Source organism: Apteryx rowi, unplaced genomic scaffold (genome assembly GCF_003343035.1).
Source record: "Apteryx rowi isolate R43461 unplaced genomic scaffold, aptRow1 scaffold_741, whole genome shotgun sequence".
Classification (NCBI taxonomy): Eukaryota; Metazoa; Chordata; class Aves; order Apterygiformes; family Apterygidae; genus Apteryx; species Apteryx rowi.
In genome coordinates, this window is record NW_020451029.1 from 175,963 (window position 1) to 201,185 (window position 25,223).

The following is a 25,223-nucleotide window of genomic DNA, read 5'->3' on the forward strand; positions in this document are numbered from 1 at the left end:
ACGTATGCTACAGTCAGATTGTGAAACCAGTCATTTTGCAGAATGACTAAAATCTTCAGTCATTTCTCAAAATGACTTCCAGTTATTTCACAAAATGTCAGAAAATAGCGGGCAGGTATTATGCAAAATGCCTAATCTCTAGTTTTTTGAAATTATTAGCTCAAAAGACAACACATGAAACTTTTTTCTTCATAATATTTCCCAGCCTGTTCATAAATACACAACAAATAATGGAAAAAACACTGATTTGTATAACAGAGACTCTTCTGAGGTCAATTCTGCTCTGTAAAATTTGCATCTGTTTTTAATTTTTTTGTTCCACTGAGCTGAAAATTCCTGACTCTCCCCAATACAACAATAGTGACAGTCATTTCATGAAATGCTAGAAACCAATAGGCATTTCAGGTGATGACCAAATAAAGTAGGCAGTCCAATGGTGTAATAAAATGACCATTATTTTGTGAAATCCATGAAATCTTCAGTCAATTTATGTAATAAATGGCTGAAATAGTCATTTCATGAAAGAACTGAAAATTTCCAATCCTTTTACGAAATCACTACTTTCACAATATCATCATAATGCATACAGATTGCACGCCATTCATTTTCAACCTTCTGAAGGCCATTTTACTGCACAGTTTTATTCCTGAAAGTTGGATTTAACTTACCAACTATTTCTCATTAAGAGAAGCTTTGTAATACCAGTTTCCAATGCGTCAACATATTTCCCGTCATCAACAAATACTGATTCAACTGCTCCTTCTATAGCAAAAGATGGGAACTGCACCAGAAGAAGGAAAAACAGGTTCAGGGGCCTGTCTCCATGTATTTGGAGTTCACCCCATTCGTCTTTCTCTGCACTCAGCCCCCAGCTGAGTGAGGCTCTCCCACTCCCCAAGAATATGATACTGGATTGTCCGCCAAGAGTTTTCTTTGAATGCAGATACGATCTGTGCTGCTCTTTCTTATTTTCTCCTGTGATTTTGTAGCACCTGGCTAGTGGAGTTACAGGGTCTCACCTCTGCTGAGCAAAAGCATCAGGCAGACCAAGGACTATCTGCATTTCTTATTCATGTGCCCCTGTCTCTGTTATAGACCACAGTGCCATGACTTATACATGCCTCCTACCTCAACGACAGGCAGGATCTTGTGTTTCTCTATGTTATAGGTCTCTATAATAGATTAGAGGCTATAGGCCCTCTTCATGAGTACCCTTCTCTTACAGTGCAAACCCTGCAAAGACAGAAGTCAGGATCTCACTTCCCACGTTCTGATGAAGGATTTGGAGATGCTATTAAATTGCTGTGCTAAAGTAACTGCAGAGGCATAGCTTGCTTGGCATGAGTGCAGCTCAGAAATGAAAAAGATCCATTCATTGCCATTGCTAACATCTATCTTGCCTCTTTTTTAAGGCCTTTGGGTGTGTGGCCCTTCCTGACCATAACCCCACTACAGATAGGCTTGTCTGGGGAATTGATAGCTGTGCCCCCAATCAGTTGTGTGTTACCGTTTTCAGCTCTATGACTGGACCTGGCACAGTTTCTGTTAGAAAGCCGTAAGAGTCAGGGGAGCCCGAATCACCCATGGTGATGCACAACTAATTGAGGGTGCAGCTATAAAAACTGGTGGCTGAGGCCTGTAGCAAAGAGCAAAACCAGCCAGGCCCTCGCAAATGGTGTGTTAGGTGTTAGCAGAAGAGAGGGAAAGCAGCCTGCTGGCCTATCTGCTGCCTTACCAGAGGAAAGAGGACTAGGTAATACTTACGGTTACTCTTTAGGAATTGGATACTGTATATTATCTTCATTGCTATTTTCACTTTTTTTTTAAAAAATACTACTTATTAAGCAAGTAGGTTGTGTTTGCAGGTAGGGAAAATTACCTTGCTGAGCACCAGAAAGTTCAGTTTCATTTCCTGAAATTTCTGGCTGGGAACTCAAACTGTTTTTTTACTATGACCCTTTGACTTGCTTGACCAGCTCTTGTTGTCACCCATCAAGTCCTAGCTGTAGGTTTACTTACGGAGAAAGTGCACACAAAGTCCTGTTTCCTCAAGAACAGCAGAAATGAGTGACTTTGTGGGTCAGAAATGCCCAGTCCTACAATTCTTTTGAGGTGTATTTTCAGAAATTGTTGTCTCTGCTTCCTTTGGGGGTTCCCATGCCCATCTCCCCTGCTGCGTTGGAGAGAGCTTGGAGGACCCAAAACGCCTTTCCTACCTTGCAACTATGGAGGTCGTTCCTTCCCCTTGCAGCACCTCTAGTCTAATACTCCCTGGTCTGAGGGAGCATAAGGAAATAGAAATAWCAGTGATTCAGGTCTGTGAGAAAACTGCCTGGAAAAAAAAGATTTGGAGCTTAAGGGGAGTGAGAAAACTAGGACTACTGCCTGAAAAATGCCCCAAACCCATACTTTTGCTAAAAGCAATCTTGCTGTCCTTATGCTTGTAATGACTCAATTTTGCATGGCACTCTGGTGAACCAGAGTAGGGAACTGATCCAGCTGGAAACTAATTCAGCAGAAGAAATCCCAGCTTTACAGGAAAGGTGATGTGAAAGTGGGAACAAGGAGTGAGGAAGGACAGGTTTGCTCCTATTAGTGATAGTGCAGATATTTGGCAACTTTTAATGGTTCAATAAACTGCAAGATGAGACAGAGGCCATAGTCTATGTTATCTTGCCTCTGTGCAGCGGACACTTACCTCTGTTCTACCCTCATACCCTCTTCCCCTGTTACATTCACCAGGGCTTATCCCCTCTTTGTCTGGCTCTAATACAGCTTTTTGTTTCTCATGTGGTTGTTTTTAATCACGAACTCTCCTCTGTGATCAAATGTCAGCAAAAACAGGGTCTACTTTAAGCCTGTGGTGCCTCTGACCAAGCACATGGTGGTAACTGGCATTCCCAGATCCTTCCTCCATTGACTCCAGCACATCTGCTGTTCCCAGACCACTGCCTCTGCCGTCACTGCTCATCTACATTTTGGATGCTGCTTTGGCCTTTTCTATGCTTCCGGCTTCAGGAGCTTTTCGGATTTCTGTCCTTCTCCGATGCTGCTTAGCAGCATCTCTGTTCCCTCCTCAGCCTTTCTGGTCACCAGGAAAAACAGAGAGGTGAGCTGGCTAGCACAGCTGGAAAAGTGCCTGGGAGGTGTGGGGAAAGGGCGGGAAGCAGCACCAGGAGTGCTGCCAAGGTGCCTGAGCCCTGTGCCTGCAGGAGAGGAGAGCCCAGGAAACTAGCTGGATGTGACAGAGAAAACAGCCAGGCTGTCCTGGAGATGGGAAGCGAATGCACTTTGGGCTGAGAAAAGTGAATATGGTGTGACAGGGAGCGCAGTGTGAGACAGCTCCTGATTTAGTTAAAAGCAGAGCTTGTCGCCAGCAAACCAGCACCTCTCCGACAGACTTGAAATCTGTTTCTCTTTCTTGTCTGCAGCTCTCTGACTCTTGTGTTTTTCTCTCAGACAGTTCACAGCCTCTTGATCACCTTACTGCCTGCTAACTCCCCAGCCCCAGCTTCCCTCATGAAGCTTGCGAGGGGCAAAACCGGGGGAAGCTTGAGGGGGAGAGCAGCACCCCATGGTCCCCACAAGCCCTGTCGGCACCCTTGCTGGAAGTACCACCTCTGTCACCACCTGCCGCTGCAATTCCTGCCAGTGTGAGCTGAGGCTGACACCGCACTGTGAGGAGCAAGGCTTTCTCTGCCAGACACGAGCAGTCACAAAGCCAGACGAGCAGCAGATGTAAATTTTGTTTAGACGGTTCCATAAAAATCATGACTTGGTGCCGACCAGTGAAACCAACTTAAAGCATGGAATTAGGCCCCCCTAATTCTGCTCATTAGCATCAGGAGTAAATTTTTATTTGGAGAAAATATAAGCTAATATTTTTTTAATGCTGCTGCATGGGGTATTGTCAATATAGACATTTCTACAAGAATTCAACTACTTGTGGTTTTTACCAAACACATGAACAAGTTTAGTTAAGCTATACTGTACAGCTGTACTGTTTGTAATTATATGCTTTATTCCTCAAAATTTTACCAAGTTAAATACAAAACACTCTTCAGTTATATGTATATCTTCAGAAAGGACTTGCTTAACTTCTTCAGCACATAGTCATTTGGGTTGTTAACACCTTTATTACAGCAAAAGGGTTATAATATAGTGTTACAAAGGTATGTAATGCCTACAGAGCACACACAAGGCATTTTTGTCCACCAAAGACKTTGCTATAGGAAGAAACAGAAATGTTGTTTCCATCATTTGGAATGTCATTTCCATCTTCTCTTCTGTCACAGGGAAAAACTGCTTAGCTCGTGTAGTTTAAACCAAATTGGGATCAGAGCAGTTTATTGCTTCATTAATGGCACATAATTAACTGGCAATCAGTGAACTGTACAGTCAAGCTGACTCCTTCTTTGTTTTAMAAATCCACGTAATTCCCTGATTACTGTTTAATCTGGCTGATGGTCACCTTCTTCTTTAACATGATCCATTTTGGGTAAAAACCCTCTCAGACAGTTTTGGGTGTCCCAGTCACACACACTGCAAACATTCACATTTCTATCTTAATGGCTCTTGCTATGGTGGCTTTTTGCCAAGGGTGGGTGATGTGAGCACTCCCTCATGTCCCTTGGTTTGTGAAATTTTGTGATATCAAGCTTCAGGTGTTCCATAGGATTTCTCAGACTCTGACCTGCAAATATTCTCTTATAATCAGACCTACTGAAAGATAATAGGGGGAGTTCTCAGCAGGAAGGAAGACAGGATAGAAAGAATATAGAAGAAGTGGGATCCTGTAATGTAACCATCTTGGACATCACCCTGTGGTGGGAATGAAAGCAATAAGCACAGCAGCAAGATTGTAGGGGTACAGCAAGATTAGCCAATTGTTATTTGATAGAAGTCTGACCAAGAGATGTTGAAGGTGAAGTTGAAAGAAACGGAAAGAATTCAGGAATAAGAAAAGGTGGAGTTTAATGGCATCATGAGGAGAGACTTTGACTGGAAATTAATCAGCTGTAACCTCTAATTTGTCAAAACATTAAAATATTATTCGCCTGACTCTAGATGAAAAATGTGATCTTGCTGCAGATGTCAAGAAGGAGAAAGATAAACTAGTCATCATTATCTTGGGTTGTAGTAGTCAGAGACTTATATTCTCTTTTGGGATAGGCATAAAATAGTAAATCTATGAATGCTTGAATGTCTTTCACAGAACAGTTTTGCTGAGTTTTTCCTCATTTCAAGTGGAATTCAATACACTTAACTTCAGAAAATTCCCTACTCACAATTCCTAACTAATAGGCTTTTTAGCTACAACAGGCTCATTAGCTTTTCCCATCCTTCCAATCCAAGCAGAACATTTTAGCTTCTTCTACTAATACAGGGTACCAACTTTTCTAGAATGGATTTTAAGCTAAAGACATTGTGAGTAATCAGTTAGAAACTTAAGAATTGCACAAAAACAGCATAGGAAAAAAATATCATTGTTACCTTGGAGACCTAAAATATTTGATTTCAGAAGACAACTTGTTTGAATGATCTAAATAAAATTATTTTCAGTTAACTACTTTTTTTTTTTGTAATTAAAGAATTCTGTAAATAAAACCACAGGCTTTTGGTTTGAACTTACAGTGTTCATTGCCGTAGTGACATGTAACTTTTACTGTAGGAGACATTTTCACAATATGGGAAAGAGAACCAAAACTCTTTTTCTCCTGTAACGATATCATCTTCAAAAGGTGATTTCAAGATCTCTTTCACTAAATAAATATATATTGCTTCTTTGCTTTTAAAGAGTTGATTGAATTGTTCAGTTAATCTGGATAGCTACACCTGACATTCTAGTGGAGGAACAGCTCTATCCAGGAGGAACAATATTTTCACCAATATTTTATRAGAGCTTGTTGTGAACAAGAAATAAATATAGAAAATTATATAGAAATTTGTATTTAAAAAACCATGCCTAATACGTGCTTTTTTATTTGCAAATTCTCTTGAGTTTCCTTCTAGTGCCTTTGACTTCACAAGTAATGATTTTAAGAGTAAATTAGAAGAGCCCATACGTTCTGCTCCCTCTTAAAGAAAGCTGTCTCTCCTCCAAGTATATCTACAACTCGTGAGATTGTGCTCTGAGAAAATCCAGGAACTACCCTACCAGTTTACCAGTTGAGATACTGGAGGTAGTTAGCCCCATTATTTTGGTGAATAGGCAGGCAGAGGGCTGTGCTAGTGTATTATGCCATTTCTGGCACACACACCGATTTGTTTAGGACTGGGTTTGCTCTTTCTGTCCTGCACCATGTTCTGCCAGGCTGATGCACGCTACACATGGGTGAAGCTAACAGCAAGTCAACCTGCTTCGGAGTACGTATACCTTTTGCTTAAAGAGACGGCTTCCACTCAGCACAAATGACAACAAATCTAGACAGCTGAGGGAGGTCAGACTCAAAAATACTTCATTGTAGCTTTCTAACTGGCTATAATCATTCACGTGCTGTATATAGTAGGCCCTAAAGAGGTGATAGGGAAGGAAGCAAATTATGATAACACAGATGAAGATCAAGTTTTTCACCTGGGCCCAGAACTCCTGGTGTGACCAGAGGGAGAAGGAGAATTTTCTTGCCACTTTTACCAGAATGAAAATCTGCAAGCCCAAGAGGACACAAGTAATGCAGGCTACAGCCACAATTATGGTATAGTTCAGGCCTTTCACACTATCCTGCTGTAGCTCTTTGTGGAACTTAAAGCATGTTTTATCATCGTATCTCCCTGAGCGTCCATATTCAACACAGAAGACTGGCACCAAGAAGATGATGACCACGACCCACGCTGTAGCACTTGCTGCAATGGCATGCAGCTTCCTGTAAAACTCCACCTTGTCCTTCCATTGAAAGAATATGAGCCACCGAATCACCAGTGTGATCACGTAGAACAGGAAAGTCAGGTACATGTGGATATGCACCATTGCACTCACCATTTTACAAAATGGCATCTTAAAGACCCACTCTTTGTTGACGTAGTAGTGCAGCCGGAAGGGCACAGTCAGGAGAAGAAGACCATGCACTACGACCAGGTTAATAATTGCTGTAGTGGTCACAGACAGAGTGTTCATCTTGACTAGCACAAATGACATTGCGATGGATCCGATCCCACCTCCAGCAAATGCAACTGAGTAGGCTGTAATCAGTATGGCCCTCATGGTGCTGGTGTGAGGGAAGGCAGGGAAGGATCCATTACTGGTTATATTCTCTTCAATCATGTTCCTGAAATCCTCCTTGTATATCTCCTAAAAATGAAACAATGCATAAAGACTAAGGTGAGGTAAGAGTGAGGAGGGCCCACCTGAAAAGCCAGCAGAGCCTTCCACCTAGCCCTCGCTCAAGAGCTAATCCTGGAAATATTTAGATGAGATCACTCTCAGAAGAAGCTTTAATGGGTAGTTTTATCCAAACATTCTGCTGCCTAGAGAAAAATGGCTGAGAAGGTTGGGAGGAGAAGCTGCTCTAGACCTTAAAATCTTACTAGCCATACCCTTAAAAACACACATGAATTAGTATTAGGTGGGAAGAAGGTGTCCTTGGACAAATGATGTGATTACCGTGTTTTTGAAGTCTCTGTGTTATTAGTTCTCCTCTCTTCTGAGCATCTGCATGTTTTTGTTATTTATATATATATATATTATATATCCAAGATATTGTTAGAATTCTGCTACTCATTCATCAGTTGGTTTATTTGCAACAAAAATACTCTCTTCCCAGAGCCAGATGATAACCGTATGTTGCTCTATCAAAGCTACAAATCTGGTTTGTTACTGAGTGCTGAGTTTTGCACACATTACAGTCAACTCCTTCTTTTCCATGGACAGTTTATCTGATTAATGGATTAAATACCATGGATACTCAGGCTCCATGGTGATCCTGCTCAGGTCTTGCCAGATTTAGTAGCGTGGGCAGTGCTGTCCCAGTGCTTGGGGCCATTTCACATCTATTATGTGGTAACAAAGTGTTGCAAAATGGGATGTCAGAAAATGTTAAGAAAGGACATCCTGGGTTAGTACAAATAAGCCTGCCTAGCCCAAGCTGACTGAGGCTAACTGAAAGTTGACAGCAAGTTTAATAAGTGTGCTATACATTTTTAATAGAAGTAATGCTTCTTTGCTGTTTCAAAGAGAGATTAAATATATTTCTGATAACTCTAAATTTGATTTCTGGTAGTTTTTTTGAAGTATTATAAGAGTGCATTGGAGGGGAAGGGTTCAGGTCGGGTGTTATCCTGAAGCGTGCTTGCATTTATGAAAATGTCAAAAGGATGTCCACACTACAGTTACAGAAAGAAAGTGGGGGAAATTAAACAGTGCTGAGCTCCATGCTGCCCCGGTTATACTCCTACTGCTATCTGAACTATCTAATTTAAAACGATTTTGGTATGTCTTCCATTTCATCTGTGAAACAAGATTTTTTCCTGGCTGGGTTTTTGGAATCTTTTAATACTGCAGTGATGTTAACCTTACAAAATGGTTCCTGCATCTCTCTGATGTTTTAAGTTATTTCCATTCTTAGGTAGCACATATTGACTGAAGTGGAAAGGGAAAAGGGTGTTTTCATATTTTCCTCTTTCGTGGGAAAGAGGAAATATCTGTAATAGTTTTCTAAACTGGTTTTGCTCACAGTGGGGCATTAATATCTGTGATATGCCTCAGACTTTGTTTGTTGTTTCTTAGCAATATGTCTAAGCAATTACCCCTACAATAACCAATATCTCTTTGTACATTGAAAAGTCAAATATTCTCTGGTTATCCCAATGTATCTAAGACTACAGATATTTCATTATAGCCAGTATAAATATAACTGCTGTGCCTTAAATTGCATGTGTTAGTGGTTGGCACATCTGACCTTTTCTGTTTAAAAGTATATTCTGTGTTACATTATGAGGTGTAAAATAGGTTACAATGAAAGCTCTTTTTGTCAAAAGGGCTGCTGATTGGCATATTTCAGCTATTGCATCAGAAACCACAGAAGTTCCTTCCAGTTCTGCTATTTCCAAGATGTTGCATTTCAGCCTCATAACCGTGCAAGCCAGAAGGGATTAGCAATAACTGTTCATCAGTTTCTCAAGTGTTCAGCTTTAATTTGCAAAGATGTCTCTAAAAAGTGGCATTATCACACTGTTTTAATTTAAAATGCATATTTAAAGTTTAAAAAGTGCCACAGCCCTAAAGGCAATATGCTGCAAATGTGGGCTGGTGGTAGCAGGCCTGGCAGCAATTCTGTGTGTGGAGAGGGAGGACCCCTCGTGGTCACTGTTCAGAGCCTGACAGTGAAACCTGAACTGAAGGCAGGAAGGAAAAGATAAGCAGAAGTCAGATAACTGACATTTTCCTTGGACAGTCCTATTAGGGGGACAGCTAGAGACCTATTTATGTCTGCAAATAAGCAACCTAGACACTGAAATGTAGGTTTCTGCAGAATATTGCAGTCACCGTTAAATCCCTTTATTGTAAGATTCTGTAGAAAATCTCATTTTCATTAATCTTCAAAAAAAAAAGTTACTGATAACTGACATATGAAAAAAGCTTATCAGCTCCCCACTACTACAGGGAACCAGCTGAAACATTGTTGCATGATGAATACGGAGTATAGCATGACACAGAGTATGTTTCAGAGAGGAAACGCTGCTTTCTGCTAAGATGATGTTTCCTATTGTATTGACAATCACATAGCTACGACCTAGTGACCTGAATTACAATTAGCAAGCCCTTTGGTCAGAATTTAACAGGAGGTGCATGGAATGAGAATGAATCCAGGTTTTACAGGAGACTAATTAATTATATGACAATAGGCTATATACAGAACCTGACTGGAAGCATGACCTGTAGAAGTCTCCAAGAGCAGGAAAATATCTCACAGATATTAGAATAGGAGATAAACAGATATAGAAGAGGAGAAACAACAGAAGAGACCACTGAACATGGTATGAAGCTATCTCAGAAATGGTCTTCTCCTATGCTACTTAGTCCCTTGACCACGTTAGCTGGTATAAGCTCTAGCCAGCTGCAACAGCACTGCTTCAGTATTGAAGACAACTTGTTTAAAAGTAGCTTTTAAAATTTCTTACCATTACCTTGCAGGCTACAGAGCGACTGTACCCTGTTCACAGAGTTTCAGTTCAGTCTCATCCTTTCTTCCCTCTTTCCCACGCCAAAAACAACTTCTGAAGCACTGCGGAGTTCCTTCAGGATTGTATTTTGCAGCTTTACCCCATCCAGACTTCTTCCATCATGCACACTAATGCTAGCTTTTGACATCTGTAAAAAAGGAAGAAGCAAGGACAGAACTTACCCCACTGCCTGTAAAAAAGCAGAGTTGCTCCTCAAGGAGGTGTTCTTGTGTCGGTGCCTTTCTACCCCATCCCCCTCTAGCTACAGCCAGTTCAGTGATATTGCTCAAGCTCTGGATCAAGTTTTGGTCTTCCTCTGTGTTGTCTCTCATCACTTGGCTAAACTTCTGCAGGACATGGGCTTTGAAAGGCAATGAGGCAATGATGGGCAACCACTTCATTTGAATGCCATAGCGGTTAAAGAGACATCTGCTGATGCCAGGGGCTTGGGGAAATTRCCAAAATATCTACATTTTAGTTTGACAAAGGAGATGGATTGCCAAGAAGCCAGATGCTGGATTCTTTCAGAAATACTATCAGTAAAAAGACTCTTGTGTATTCAAGATTCATCAGTTATCAGTGCATATAAGGCCATTATGTTCCTTCCATGTTGTTTTCTATGTAGCACAGTCCACAAGACTTCCCAGGATTGCTCTGAGTTTAGGTCAGAACATGTCATTTAGAAACATGATTCTTCCTCTCAAAATTTTCCCAGTAAAAGGAAATTCATTCTAACCTTCAGTAATATGTTTCTTTTTGTTTTGATCATTATTTTTCCTAAAAATAAAGGATGAACCATCCATCTCCTAAAAAGAAGGATGAACCATATTTCTAGATTGAACTTGTACAGCTCCAACTTCCAGGCATAGTATCTGCTTATGTTTTTGCCTCCAGACTGAAAAACCCTTTGTCGAATTTTTGTTCTCTCTATAGATGCTTAGCTGACCTACCTTATCTTCTCTTTGTTCCGGTCATACTTGTGGCTCCCCACTGAACTGCCTCCTCACCATCAACATTGTGCTCATATTCTTTTGTTCTTAGATGAACAACTTTACATTGGGCAGTAATAAAATGCATGTTGTTAGTTTGCACCTGACAGAGTAATCCAGATCAGTCTGTTACTGACTTGTCCTCTTCATTATTTAGTATTTTCCCAACCAGTAAATAGTTCATCAGTTATTATTATGTTACATCAACATTGTATCAACTTATCAAAAAATTTTTTTGTTTTAATTTGTCAAGAATGATGACACTCTTACAATCCCTGCCAAACAGTGAGCTCTACTCTCTGTATAATGATAGCGTTGGCAAAATTTACCCRCCAGTATGTATCTGCTGAAGGACTGGCAGGCTGCACGCTGATTTTCATGTGTTCCAACAGTTGGTTCTAAAGAAGAAGCATTTGTACTCTGTATGCACCCAACTGAGAAGTTTCATTTGAATTTAGAGATGAAAAAAGTTCACTTCAGACGAAAGATTTCTATTTTTGGCAGACTTAATAAAATGGAAAAAAGGGGTGTTTCTCAAAACTGACATGCGTGCATCAAACCAGACTAGGTTGGTAACAGTCAAAAATACAAACACTGCTTAATAAAAACCTGATTAAAATGTGTGTTTGTTTCACAGACATCTCAGTTAGTCACAAACATGTTAGTCACAAAGCTGCGTTTTGTTGAAAGCATTGTAATTGCTTTTCAATATGCTCTAATTCTATGCTGTGTTATGGTAACGCAGACTATGCCACTAGAATAGGTGTAGCATTCTTTTAATTTCAAAATAACCACTCATATCTAAAGTTTGAAGTATAAATGTCTGCTTAAAGGAAAACATTACATATTAAATATATGAAATATCAAATGTATATTTACTTTGTATTTACATGCTGATTTTTTTCAAACGACTTTTAGTAATTCCTCTAACTCATTCAGCAGTTCATTTACTGATGACTGTGTCATCATTTTCCTCATAATTTCTGGTTTAAATCCAATCTATTGAAGTAGATGTTACAAAAATGAATGGAGTAGAAAACATGTAGATGCAGTCCTGTTTTGTTTGAGATTTTTGCTGTTCTTACACAAGAACAGAAGTCATGGAACCTTCCTAAAAATAATCATTTATCTTTCTAGCTATGTGTTACTGAAGAGAACCAACCGACCATTCTGATTTTTACACAGAATGGGTGGTGGCGAACCCAAGACATGCACAAAGATGGATGTAAACAAAAACCAAAAATTACCTCCCGCTTTTAGGAGGCAGTACAGAACTAGAGCATAACAACATAAAATGGGATGAAACAAGGTTTTCCTGTACTAGGAAATTACAAGTAAGTAATGATGATGAAAGCAGTTGTGCAGAAAAGTTCTAAAATATGTTTAAAATAAAATGACTAGATAATTGGATATATTTTTTTAAGTTGCAAGCATCATGTTAAAAGCATTGCAGACCAAACCTTTTGCTTATTCTGTATGTACTTACACATTAGAGTTTATCTCTAGGCTTCAAGTGTTGTTTACTTGGCTTTTAATTTTAAATAAGATCTAAGAAGAGAAAGCAAAATACCTGCTATTTTAAAGCGTCATTGTCTTACTTCCTCCTTTGAACACCTACAACAAAGCAACAACTGTGATCCTTGGCTCCGTGAGGGCAGGGCTGCTTGTGAGCATGCAGCCTCAGGAAGCTTTCCATGTTGCATTCCCAGTGAGGAGTTCACGGGAGAAAGAAATGCCAACTTGGCCTGCATGTTACTCTCCCCTCCCAGTCATCTCTATCAGAACACCTCTCCAATGCATTTCGCACAAGATTCCCTAATTTCCAGCTATATGTTAGCCATAGGAAGCCTTCAAAGCCTCCGGTTTCTGTAGAGTTGTATTCTTCAATTGCCCAAAGTGATCACTGCTACACATCTACTTTACCCCATAGATGACACAGACACTCATTTGGAAGGGGCTGTTGAGGGAGGCGTCAGTGGAAAATCCATGGAAGAAGCTGTCTGTAGAGAGGTGAGTGGGAGGCGAGGAGCTGTCAAGGTCAGCGTTTCCTCCAGCTTGCGGAGTTCAGGGCAGCCGTCTCTGCGTCAATGAGTGCAGTGGTCTAAGGCGGCACGGACGGCTTGCCAACCTGAGACTAGGTGTGGGCAGACCCAGGTTATTCCTCAGCATGGAGAGGATCATTTGTAAGAGTGTTTTGAGAAAGCAGGGCAGGACTGGAGCAAGGTAGGAGCTATATTGTGACTGACTGAATGTGTGCTTTGGGATATGACTGTCGTATGGACAGCAATGTGTAAGGAATGAAGCAAAGCTCATTGTAAAGCCAAGCAACCGGCTTTCTGCCAAGTTTTAGCTCCACATCAGGATCTCTTGGGACTCAGTGCAACTGCTACACCTGTACACTCCTAGCAAAGTGAAACTAGGAGATTTTATAAAAAAAGCATTAGCCTTGTCAATACTGGAGGCTTGTCAAGAGCAATGGCTATTGTGTGGCATGTGTGGTAAAAGGTATCTAATGCCAGAACTGAGTCTCTGTTATGAGTCTGTGCAAGGCCAGTTTTGCCCTCCTGCAGTCTTTACTAGTTTCTCTCAGAACACATCATTATATTTGAATTCAATAGTTTGGAAAGCAAGGGTATCAACATTCAACATTCAGATATAATCTTACATAAGAACATCTTAACTGACTACATCCGATGGCTTCACAATTGACTAAAAAAACACAAGGGACATACTGTTCTGTGGTACTTCACAAAAGACTGGTAATATGATGGAGACCATCTTTTTCCATTTTGCAATTTTAACAGTAGCTAACAGCTAAAGAGATGTTCAAATATTATTTAATAATAATAATCATGCTTAGCTCTTACTTAGAATCTTTCTTTGGTTGATCACAAAGCTCTATGAAAAGGCATACATATCATTATTTTCCTGTTGCAGTTGAAAAGCTGAAACCTCTGTGGCAAAGCTACATATAAAGCTAAGATATCCTCAATTCAAGTTCTGTACCTTCTCGAGTTAGTCAGGTTGTCTTGGCTCCTTGTAGGTCTTGTTCTAGAATAAATATATCCTGATTAATAGTGAGAATAAAGCCATGTCTTAAAGATCTGCAGGTAGCCTAAAGCAGCTGAATGTTTTATTGAAATTGTGTAATATTGTTGATACAATGCTGTTTTCCCAAGTGGTCATCACAAATGGGCCTTTCCAGGTTGACATTTTTCCTTATGTTTGCATTCTGACATAGACTTTGAACTCTTATATTGACTGAGGATGAAAACAAATATTGAAATACCAGAGTTTGCTCTGGGACAGACATCATTATCGTTCTTCATCTCTAAGCTGTAGTTAGTGTCAAACTCTAAATAGGTATAGAAAGCTTAGTACGCATGATTGCAATTCATTTTCCTTCCTAAATTGATGCAATTTTGCCCAAGATGTAGCTATGGCATGTATAATCTCTGGAGAATGTTTCTCTCCCTGTGATTCAAAGAATAGATTACAGACTGGTATGTTTAGCGTTTCACCAGTAATGTACTAAGCTGGTGACAGAATGTGATTATTTTAGAACATCACATGCCAGCTGAATTTAAACGCAGGCTGCTAGAAACGTACATATTTTGTAAGTTTCCAGTAATTGCTGAGGGTCTTAGTAACACCCCAAAATCTAAAAGAGGAGTATTGTAGCAGATTTGCATAGTCACATTATGTCACTTGGATCAAACCTTCACATAACTTGAATTCATATCATAACAAGGATTTCACAGGCCAAGGCTGTTTAACAGTAGCTGAGAATCTGGCCCACATTTCAAGGACTATTTGTCCTGAGATGTAAGTAGCACCCAGGCTCTTTTACTCTGGTCTGTGTAAAAGATCCTTGAGAAATGAGAACCATGCCCTTTGTGCTCAGGCATAATATGTGCTGTCAGTGATTTTTTCATCTGTTACGAACTTGGAGATGTACACGCAATAGCCATGGCAACCCAGGTGTTTTGATTTACTGCATTTATTGGGATAGAACTCAAGGATCTGGAGTGCTAATTCAAAAGTGGACCACACAGGATGGTAGGCTGTGCAGACGCGGTGGTTTGGCCTTTTGGAAAGCTACTTCTTTCCTTTAATTATGCAGATTGCAGAAAGAAAAAAATAAGTTCCACCTGAACACCTTAAATTCTCTGTGGGTGACCTGACTCTTTCAGTTACGTGAGGGTAAACCTGGAGCGACACTCCTGAAGACACTGAGATGATGCTGATATAAACTGACAGAAGAGAATCAGGCCCACAGAGGAGTGTCTGGGATTGTGGAGAGTGAATTTTGAAATATTCCCCAAAGTGCTAAGGACTGTTTCCTGAATAAATCGAGTTTGATCGGACTTTTGTCAGACAGACAAGTCCATTAGAAGTAGCAAATTATTCCTTAATTATGTCATTTTCTTTTACATCACGAGCTAAACCCTGCTCGCCATTACATTTGTGAAAGAATCAGGCCTTGTAGTATCAAACACCTCCTTCAATACTTGGTTTCTAGTCTTCTTTGTTTCAGGTAGATACTCAGAGCCAGCACTTCACCTGGTATTTATTAATATAAACATGTTTATATCAGCCAAGGCATTATTGCATAGTTGCATAGTATTAGTATTGTAGTGAGCCCTGAGCTTGATTCTTCTCTCTACTGTCTTATCTTTAATACAGTGTATTTTCACTTTCACCCATAACACCTCTGACTGAGTCTGGTGGGAGAGCTGATCAAGGCCCTGCTTTTTCAATTTGCCTTTTTGTGACTGAATCTAAAGCAGCCACTAGCAATTGTGACATGAAGAAAGGTTCCTCTGAAACCACCTTCAAAATTCCTGCAATAGAGATATCAGGGAGCTGATCAGATAAAACAAGGTTCTGTTTCTTGACAAGAGATCTGAATTTAAGCTATTCTCCCATAAACTGGGGAAAATCCCATATTGTCATATGTGTTTGACTGTGAAAGAGATGATTTTGGTAGGTGTCCCTATGGGCTGACCAACACCAAGCATGTTCCTGTTCCTCAGGCCTTTTCTTAGGATGTGTCAGAGCAGTGTCCTCAAGCAAGGACAGCTTCTGCTTCCTAGGATGAGATACATGGAAAGCCTGAGAGCATCGTCTGCTACATCCTGAGCTCCTCCCTCGAAGCTCAAAGCTCCTCAGCATCCCAGTGCCAGCTATGGACCTGTTCCTACTATGCAGTACTGTGCGTAGACTCACTGAATCAGTTATTAAGCTATAATTGTGACAAGTTAATTGCAATTTATCAGTAAGTAAAAGATCAGCTGCTTATACGAATATCAGAAATTTAGTATGTAGTTATAGTAGCTGCAACCAACAAAATTTTATTTTCTGATTCATATTTCTAATGTGCYTTACTATTTCAAGTGCCTGAGCAGAAAAATATTAATTATCTACCAAAGGAAGTGTTTGGTATCAATAACAACCAAAACCATTTTGTAGATAATAGGTTTCTTAAAATGTGTCTATCTAGGTGCTGAAGGGGGTGTGATTTGTGCCTGTCATCAAGGAGGTGTAAGGCCTTCTATGAGAGAGAAATACTGCCTGTGACACATCTGAAAGAACATTTTGTAAAAGTATAGGTAGGACAATGTGACTTGCAATTCCTCATTTCACACACATTTGCACAGCAGAGATATAAATTCAAGCTCATCTGATAAGTGGAAATATATCTGGTGGCTTCCTCCTAGTTCYCTTTTCTAATTTAGAGAGGAAAAAAAACTTTTTTCAAATTACCATCCCTGAGCATCATTACTCAAAAAAGCTTTGCTTAAAAATACCTAAGCCAGAGTGCTGTGGAGAATGTCTGTCTTCCCTTCAGTTTACCTCATTACCTTTCTCTCTTTTGCAAGGACCAAAATTACACCTGGTTCCTTATTAAAGAATAAAATATAAATAAAATCGCATCAAGTTTCTATTCAGCTGTTTCCCTAAGCCAGATCTTTCACTGGAGAAGTACTGCAAAGCAAAAGCTAAATCCACATCAAAGTGTATTGTACTTCTTTAATAGTGTGTATATGGGAAATCACAAATGGAGAAAACAACTGTTTTAACACTAATAATTCACCTAACTTTCCCTGTACCTGTTCATGTTCTCTTCTTGTCTGGCCTCGGTGTTTATTACTGAGGAACACTCAGAACCATATACAAAACATAGCAGTGCAAACTCCAGTCTAAATGGGTCTGTTGAGAAGGCATCTTATTTACTTTTAATAACTGCACATTTCCAGCAATCTCTCACCAGCTTGAATATTAACTTTTTCTGCAGGTTTTTGCTAGTTCCCATCTGTCGCGTGCCAGTAGGCTTTTCAGGAGACACACTTTTCATGGGGAATCCAGTACAGCTGTTCACTTGTTATCAGAGCTTGTTCTCAACAGGATAAAACAAATTGAGGGAGGAGCTGATTGACAGTGAGAGGCATTACTCCTGCCGTAAGGCTGACATTAGACTGCAGGGAATGAAATCACGTACACAATATCTGCCCTTGCAAGAAGAAAAAGTCCTCTTCACCTGAAAAGACAGTGCTTATGCTAAAACTTGTTTGAACTGCATGCTAGCCTCTCACCAACTGCCTGCTGAGGCAGGTAGCATGTTGTAAGAAAGTATATTATTTAAAAATGGTTACAACACAAGTCTACTGCTACTCTCCTTCAAAATGTTTACTGCAATCACTAATACTATTTTATTCTTGGATCTTTTTGTTTTATTTTATTTCTGACTGCAGAGGTAATACAAATGCTATCATCACATGGATGGAAAAAAATCATTCTAGTAATGACCTCTCTCATGCTGAATATACACATGTAGATATTTATGAAATTTAGTGTAGTAAAATGTGTTCTCTGTGTTGGCAGAGGAACACACCTCCATGCATTAGTCTAGCGTCTGCAAATGAAAAGTACAGAAAGCAAAGCTTAGTACCAGCAGTGCTGGATTGATCCTGAAGGTGATTTCCTACCTCAGCGTAAGTACAATGAAATGCACAACTGCGGCACTACAGCTGAGCTAGACGGGAACTTGGAATTTAGGGTTCCTCATATTTCTTTCAGAAATGAGGAATTACTGCATGGGAATTGCTCAGCATTGCATTCATACAGTACATTGATGTGCAAAAGCCTTTCCTAATCAGGAAGGCTAAAGAATGCGTAATAAAATAAGGCACTGTATCCATGTGAGTGCTCTGTTATATGAAATTGTTTGGGCTGAAACGGTTCATTTTACTGTTAAATCTGGAGGTTTCTATTCTGAGCTAATGATAAGCATTTGTGTTAGATTAAGCTTTTCAGTGTATTTGCTGAAGTGTGAAACTAATTGTGTTAGGAATAAGCTCATTACTGATATGTTTTTTAAGACTTTTGCCTATCTGAAGTGCAGCTGAAATATTTAAGGATGCAGCTAGAGGCTCCAGGCTGGAGCAGCCCTAGAAATAGCTAGAGTAAGGGCTGTTCTGTGCTGTGGGAGGAGTACCACATCTGCCCTTCTTCCCATCGTGTCCTCCTCGCTTGCTGTCCCGTAGTCTCTCTCCCCATTTAGTTGACACACGACTCCATCATGCTGTTTGACTGGGTGTGATAGTTTTTGCCCATATCTGCCTTTTTGATTTGGGAGCTCTTGAGAGCAAGGACTGCTTTGTGCTCTTAAGTTGCACAGAGCACCATGCCGCTGGGCCCCTATTCTTGATTGATCTTTAGACCTCTCTGTAAGACATAGAATTAAAAATAATAAATGGTCAGTTGGATTCCCTGCCTAACTTCCTTCTTTTCAATTTATCCTGTTTATTTGATATCAGTACTGTATAGATCTCCAATGGCTGGAAGGCGTAATTGTGTAAATATTTTGCATCATTATTCACTATAGCTCTTACCAGCTCATCTTAACTGAAGTCAGACTGACAGGACATATCTGTATGATATTACAAGCCCTACCAGATAGATTTATATGCCAGGCCTTTGTAAAATCCATATGGAGTCGGTGCAGCATGGTAGAGAGATGCCCAAAATAGTTTCAACGTAAGYTGGTGCAACAGTGCGTGGTGTAGGAGATACCCTGTGGAGATGTAAGCTCTGATCCCAAAGCAGAATAGTCACATCAGGGCGAGTGCTGTGCCCATTAGCTTCTCAACGGGGTTTATTAGGCTGGACATAGCAACATGYTTATTTAGCATTATTGCTTCCAGTTCTCAAGCTAGCATATTAAGAACTAGTTTGAGTATGTCTACATAGAGAAGATACCCCAAGAATAGCCTTCCTGTTGATTTCTGTGGTGTTAGGGATTTGAGGAGATTAGGAAAACAAAGCACAGAGCTAATGTGCTTAATTGCGCTACTGAATTGGAAGCGAGAAGCAGCTACTCACTGAGGAGAGATTCACATAACTAACTTTCTTCTCTCCTTGCACCAYGAAATCAGGATTGTCACTGAAAGCGATCCAATGACTTTTACAGCTCTCATGGTGAGAGATCCCAGCATTCATTGCTAGGTGTCATGAGCACAATGAAAAGTGCAGGTAAAGCAATGCCTATTCAATATCCACTCCAGATTTTCCCTTATGTTTCTACTGTTTTGGCTCAAACCTTTTTTTTTTCTTAATTTCACTTGAGAAGAAAGGTTTTGCTATGCTCAGCTGACAATAAAATAATGAATTCTGTATCAAAAGCAATCTCCGTTTAATTTTCTGATTCAGTTTCCCATAGACAAGTTATTGGGCATCTGAGCTCATCTAGTAATCATTCTATTCCCATGCCTAAAATATGTAAGATTATCCTCACATTAACTTGATTTCAGCTGTGTATCAGAAACAGGGAACTCTTCTAGGTTAGGAAGAAGTTGATTAGCCTGGTAAGAAGTTTCAGCATTATATTTTGTTATTCTTTTTTGAAGTATTTTTCCCCCCAATTTTTTTGTTTCAGATTCAGAAGCAGCCTGCACGGGTTGTTTTAGGGGTAAAAGGGTAGAACTCATGCAGTTTTTGTGCAGGGCATTGACAAAAGAAGATATGCATATTACCACGTGAGGCTGAGGTACGCACAAAATTCAGAAAGCAATGTGATGCAGAAATATCCAAGCCAGCTTTAAATAGGCACTCAGTAATAAGTCTGTGTTAGTATGATACTCCCTCTCATCTAATTTATCCCTATTTTCCAGGTCTAGATTTTCAGTGCTTTGAGTTAGCTCCTTCACAGATAGCTTAGGTACCTCTATGTGACACTGCACAGAGCCATATGCACATCCCAGTTTGTCTCTCTTGTGGCCGTTGAATCCAATAAAAGTCCAGGTTGGCAGGGACCTCTGGAGATCATATGGTGCAACCTTCTGTTCAAAGCAGAGCTTTAGATTGGGTTATCCAGGGCTCTCTTAAACTGAGTCTTGAATATTTACAGTGAGGGAGATTTCACCACTTCTCTGAGTCACTATTCCAATGTTTAATTGCTCTCATGGTGCACATGTTTTTCTTATATGTAGAATGTGTTTCTTCTTCCTCTTCTTCAAAAACTGCTTCACCTGCATTATCCTTCTCTGTAGAAGGTTGCTGAATGAAAAGAGGCAAGTTCTGAGATATGCACAGCTTGAGTTTGCAGGACTTGTGCTGTCTCCTGCAGCTGAGATGACACACCTGCAATCACTCACTTGTGTCAGGATGCAGCAGCAGGCACAGGTCTTTGAGCCACCAAGCACAAAACTGCCTGGTGTATCAGCCTCTGACAAGGTTGGGAGAGATCAAACCGATCAGATCTGCCTAAAGTCACCCCTACTTAGCTTGGGTTTGTCACCTTCACTAGAAAATTGAAGTGTAAAACTTCCTGTCAGTTGTGATTGACTAGAAAGTTTCTTCCTGGCTGACAGATAATGGTCTGATCTCCATTACTGACACCTTTGACACCCATGGGCTGAACTGCAGCCACATATATTTCCTGGACACAAATCCTTAGGGAGCTCCAGCTGATATGGACATCTGCAGTGTGTCTGTGCAGCAACCCATACTACACAGCAGGCAGATCCTCCACCTTGACATCAGATCTCCATAGAAGAGCAGGATCTTGCTTCCTATCATCAAGATGCTCTGCAGCCTGGGCCTTGTGTTTTGACACAGCTACTCCCAGTTTCAGAATTAAGATCATAATGAGCAACTGCACTTCCCAGGGATCATTAAGATAAGGATAAAGTGATGGAGCCAGTCCCTCTCAGGGATGACTCTGAGGCTGAGAGCCATGAACTAAGAATCACTACAAAGCTGCAAATGCAATGCAATTTCTCTGACTGTGCTATTGCCTTCTCTTGAAGAAATTCATCACAGCATACATCTTAAAAAAAAAAAAACTTACCAAAATAAAATATGGTACTGCAAAAGTTTCTGCACTTGAGCAAGGAGAAAATATACTAAGAAACAACCTGGGGTAGCTGGTTAATCACTTTATTCAATCTAGCTTTGGAAGGTATTCAGATACTATGAGAATAGCCATTAGATGCCATGGCAATGGCCATTATATGAATCCATACAGAACAGGAATAGAACTCCAACTATTTTATCTAATTATTGGTATTGCTCACTTTTTCACTTACAAAATACAAGCAGAACCTTCTCAGACTTTAGTTGCCTGAGACAACACATTTCAAAGGCTGGTACCTTTACAAACCAAAACAAAGCACAATCCCACAGAATATAATTATGCCACAAAGCAAGGCAAAATAGCCATCACACCTCCTGTTTCCCTTAGTATCAGTTTTGAATAACGTGTGCTTCTGCAGCAGTTCTCTTAAAAAACTGTCTATGTGCAGATTGCAGCCTGAAGAGCAGCAGACACAGGCTCTTTGGGCTAAACATAAGCAGAATATTCAGAGGAGTGATGCTTTTCCATGGGTGCTAAGAACACCAGGGAGTTTTAAGCTCTCATGCAGTGAGATGCTCCGGCACTGGAGCAAGTGTATGGGCAGTTATTTGGGAATATATAGTGCCCTTCAAATTTGCAGCCTGGTTTTCCCTGTTGTAACTTGTTTGAGTGCTTCCACTGTTAATACTGCCATAAAGACAAGGACTGCAATAGTTCAAAGTGGAAGATGAAAACCCACGCTGCTACTTTCTGTCTTCTCATCATGAGGGGCATGGAGCTGTGGGGTTCACAACAGAGGGGAAAAAAAGCTGCTACTGCTGCTACAGAGATTAAAAAACAGCCCACCTCATACATGGTCTTCCAGCAAAATTTCAAAGTCTAAACAGAATCCCACTGCATAATTACCTGAATAAATATAGGCATACACCTGCCTATCTTTGGTGACAGAGGTCATTTTTGTTGCTGTACCTTCTGATCATTTTTCTCTACCCTCCAGCCACAATTCTTTCTTGTCTAACTCATCTGTCTCAGTCAGTTCATTCCTTTCTTTTTCTTGATCGCTGAGAAAGGCACTCAGCTGCTTTTCCTGGCTAATGAAAGAAGGCTCTGTATCATCAACATAATGAAAACATTGCAGTCCAGACTTCCTCTGTTGCCATCCTAATGGCCTCCTGTACACACTGAGCAAGAAGAGGACAGCAAAGTAAAATTCAGTATCAGAGCAGATGAACCGGTGTCTAAACCAGATATTCAAAGGCCCCCCACGAGGTAGGCACGAAACCACTGGGCTGCCATTCCTGCTGAGCCACGCAATTGTCTAAGAACACCAGGGAATGTYCTCAAAGGTACTGAAGTGATGGCAGAGCTGAAGTGCCTCTGACTGTCGGGGGACTCGTGGTCCTCAGCAACCGAGGCAATTCTAAAAATTTGACTATTCATGAAAAAGTACCAAAAAGAGATCTGAGAGATCTACGAGCATCAGTATGGAAATTTCCTTCTTATCCTTTGAAGATAAATCACCAAAACCAATAATGTCATTCTTATCTTTCTGGTTACATTTTCTTTTAGTAAATTAATTTTGAGAAGTGTGGATGCTATTGTAGAAGGAGCCCTGACTCCCAAAGTAGACATTTAACTACATCCTATTTTGCTACCACAGATGTCACAAAATCTCTCTCCGCAGTTGACTAAAAAGCTGAAGCACTTTAAACTTTGATCCTAAAACTTTTCCTCCCAGCTTTGCTTTAAGCTTACCTCCCACCAAGGACTGTTAAACTCCATCCAGATCTGAGGTCTTCTTATCTGAGTTTAATAACATTTCCCTTCTCCTCTCCAAGGCAAGGGAGAAAAAATCTTTTCTCTTCTGCATGTCTAACTCCTGTACCTTTGCAGAGTACCCCCACAGCGCTTACCTGGCACTGGCTTTGCAGACTATCCAGCTGCACAGGCTATCATCCCTCTGCGTTCAGCTCCCCAGCTGCAGAGAACTGCTGCTGAGGAACTGCAACCAAGCTCTTTTGGCTTCCTGAAATGTCACCCACTACCAATAAACCACAAACAGCTGAAAAAGATGCTGGGACCAACTGTGAAGATCTCATGTAGCAAGTCTATTGATTTTAACGTTTTTTACCTTATTCTTGTTCCATTCAATGCACACTAAATATTTCCAGTTATGCATCTGCTTGTAAGCATCTAGAGTTGCAAGAAAGAGGTCTGATATGGCTGAAAGCAAAAGAGAACATGTGTGAGTGTGTTTATATGCACTTATGTGAATATATAGATATAGCTATTTATCTCATGTGATATGAAAGCCACTCAACCTCTCAACAACGCATGTTCAGTTGCTCAGATAGTACCTCAATGTAAGTTAGCACTAAGAGGTTTTATTCATTCTGAGGTTTGCACTTGGCCATTGGTCATCTGATAAATTTTATTCTTGACAGTCCCTCTGATGCCATTTACAGCTCCATATATAGATTTCACACAATGTCAGAGATAAATATATTGATCTGAGAGCCATTGCAAGCACTTTCTTCATGATGTAATGTTAAAATGTATGTAGTAATGATGGAGTAGGGCAGCCTGGAAGGCTGAATGCTTACTGGCGCTCTTCAAATGCTTCTGTCCCGTCATCGAGTGGTAGAGTCTTGCAAAGAGATGTGAGTACCTGCTTTATACACACTATACATAAACAGCAGTCCTTTTATAAATGAAAGATATTGTCTCAGTCTTTTTGCAAATGAAGAGAATATGGCATGTGAGAAGGAGGAAGTTTTGGCAGGGATTTATTATCACAGTCCTCTTTATTATATTTTATGTATCATTGGCTATATTCTTAATTGGATCTAATATATATATCTGCTGACAGAAATTTGGCAGAGCAGCATTAAATATTCTTGAGACTTTGGTTCTGAGAGGAGTAAAGTTTGCAATTCTCCTAGGAATACAGCTTTATCCATGGCACCAAAAGAGTGATCTACTTGCAATGTCCTAGGGGACTTTAGGTTCGTATGGACTTCTGGATGCCATCCATGTGAACCGGTGCACAAACCAGGGCCAGCTTATGTCAGGTTGCTCAAGGTCCTGTCCAGTGGAGTTTGAATATCTCCAAGGATGGAGATCCTGCAACCTCTATGGGCTCCTCTTCCATGAGCATCCTCATGGTGAAAATGTTTTTCCTTACATCTCATTGGAATTTCTCATGTTGTAACTACTATCCGTTGCCTCTTGTCCTATTGCTTTGCACCTCTGAGAAACATCTGTCTCCATCTTTCTCTACCTTCTCATGAGGTAGTTGCAGAAAGCAATAAGAGCTTTCTGAGCTTTATCCCAGCTGAACAAACACTGTCCTCTTTGTCTTGCTTTGTACATCACATGCTGCAGCCTCCAGGCCATCTTTGTGGCCCTCCACTGTACTCACTCCTGTATGTCCATGTCTTTCTTGTACTAGAGAACCCCCAAACTGGCCACAGTAATTGTGGTCTCATAGCTGCTGAGCACAGCAATAGTCACTTTCTTTGATCTACTGCCTATGCAGTAATGCATAGTAACTGGTAATGCAGCCCAGGACGCCGCTGGCTGCCTTTGCCACCAGGACACRTTCTTGGCTCATGTTCAACTTGTTGCCCAACAGGTAGCCCTCTCCTCCAACCTGCTATACCCTAGTCCTTTTCTGCAAAACTGCTTTCTAGACAGTCTGTGCCCAGCTCATACTGTTA

At 40.5% G+C, this 25,223-nt stretch overlaps 1 protein-coding gene across 5 annotated transcripts; it reads right to left on the reverse strand.

Moving 5' to 3' along the window:
• Positions 1-3,954: 3,954 nt before the first annotated feature.
• On the reverse strand, positions 3,955-23,475 carry GPR141 (G protein-coupled receptor 141). 5 transcript variants are annotated; one of them, XM_026087939.1, is made up of 3 exons: positions 23,418-23,475; positions 10,117-10,306; positions 3,955-7,288 (listed from the first exon to the last, which is right to left on the reverse strand). In XM_026087939.1, exons 2-3 carry the CDS (start codon positions 10,117-10,119, stop codon positions 6,341-6,343), a joined length of 951 nt encoding a protein of 316 aa, XP_025943724.1. In that variant the 5' UTR covers positions 10,120-10,306; positions 23,418-23,475; the 3' UTR covers positions 3,955-6,340. The 5 variants fall into 5 exon arrangements, with proteins under 5 accessions (XP_025943724.1, XP_025943722.1, XP_025943721.1 ...); XM_026087937.1 differs by lacking the exon at positions 23,418-23,475 and adding an exon at positions 23,260-23,315; XM_026087936.1 differs by lacking the exon at positions 23,418-23,475 and adding an exon at positions 14,154-14,200.
• Positions 23,476-25,223: the final 1,748 nt, after the last annotated feature.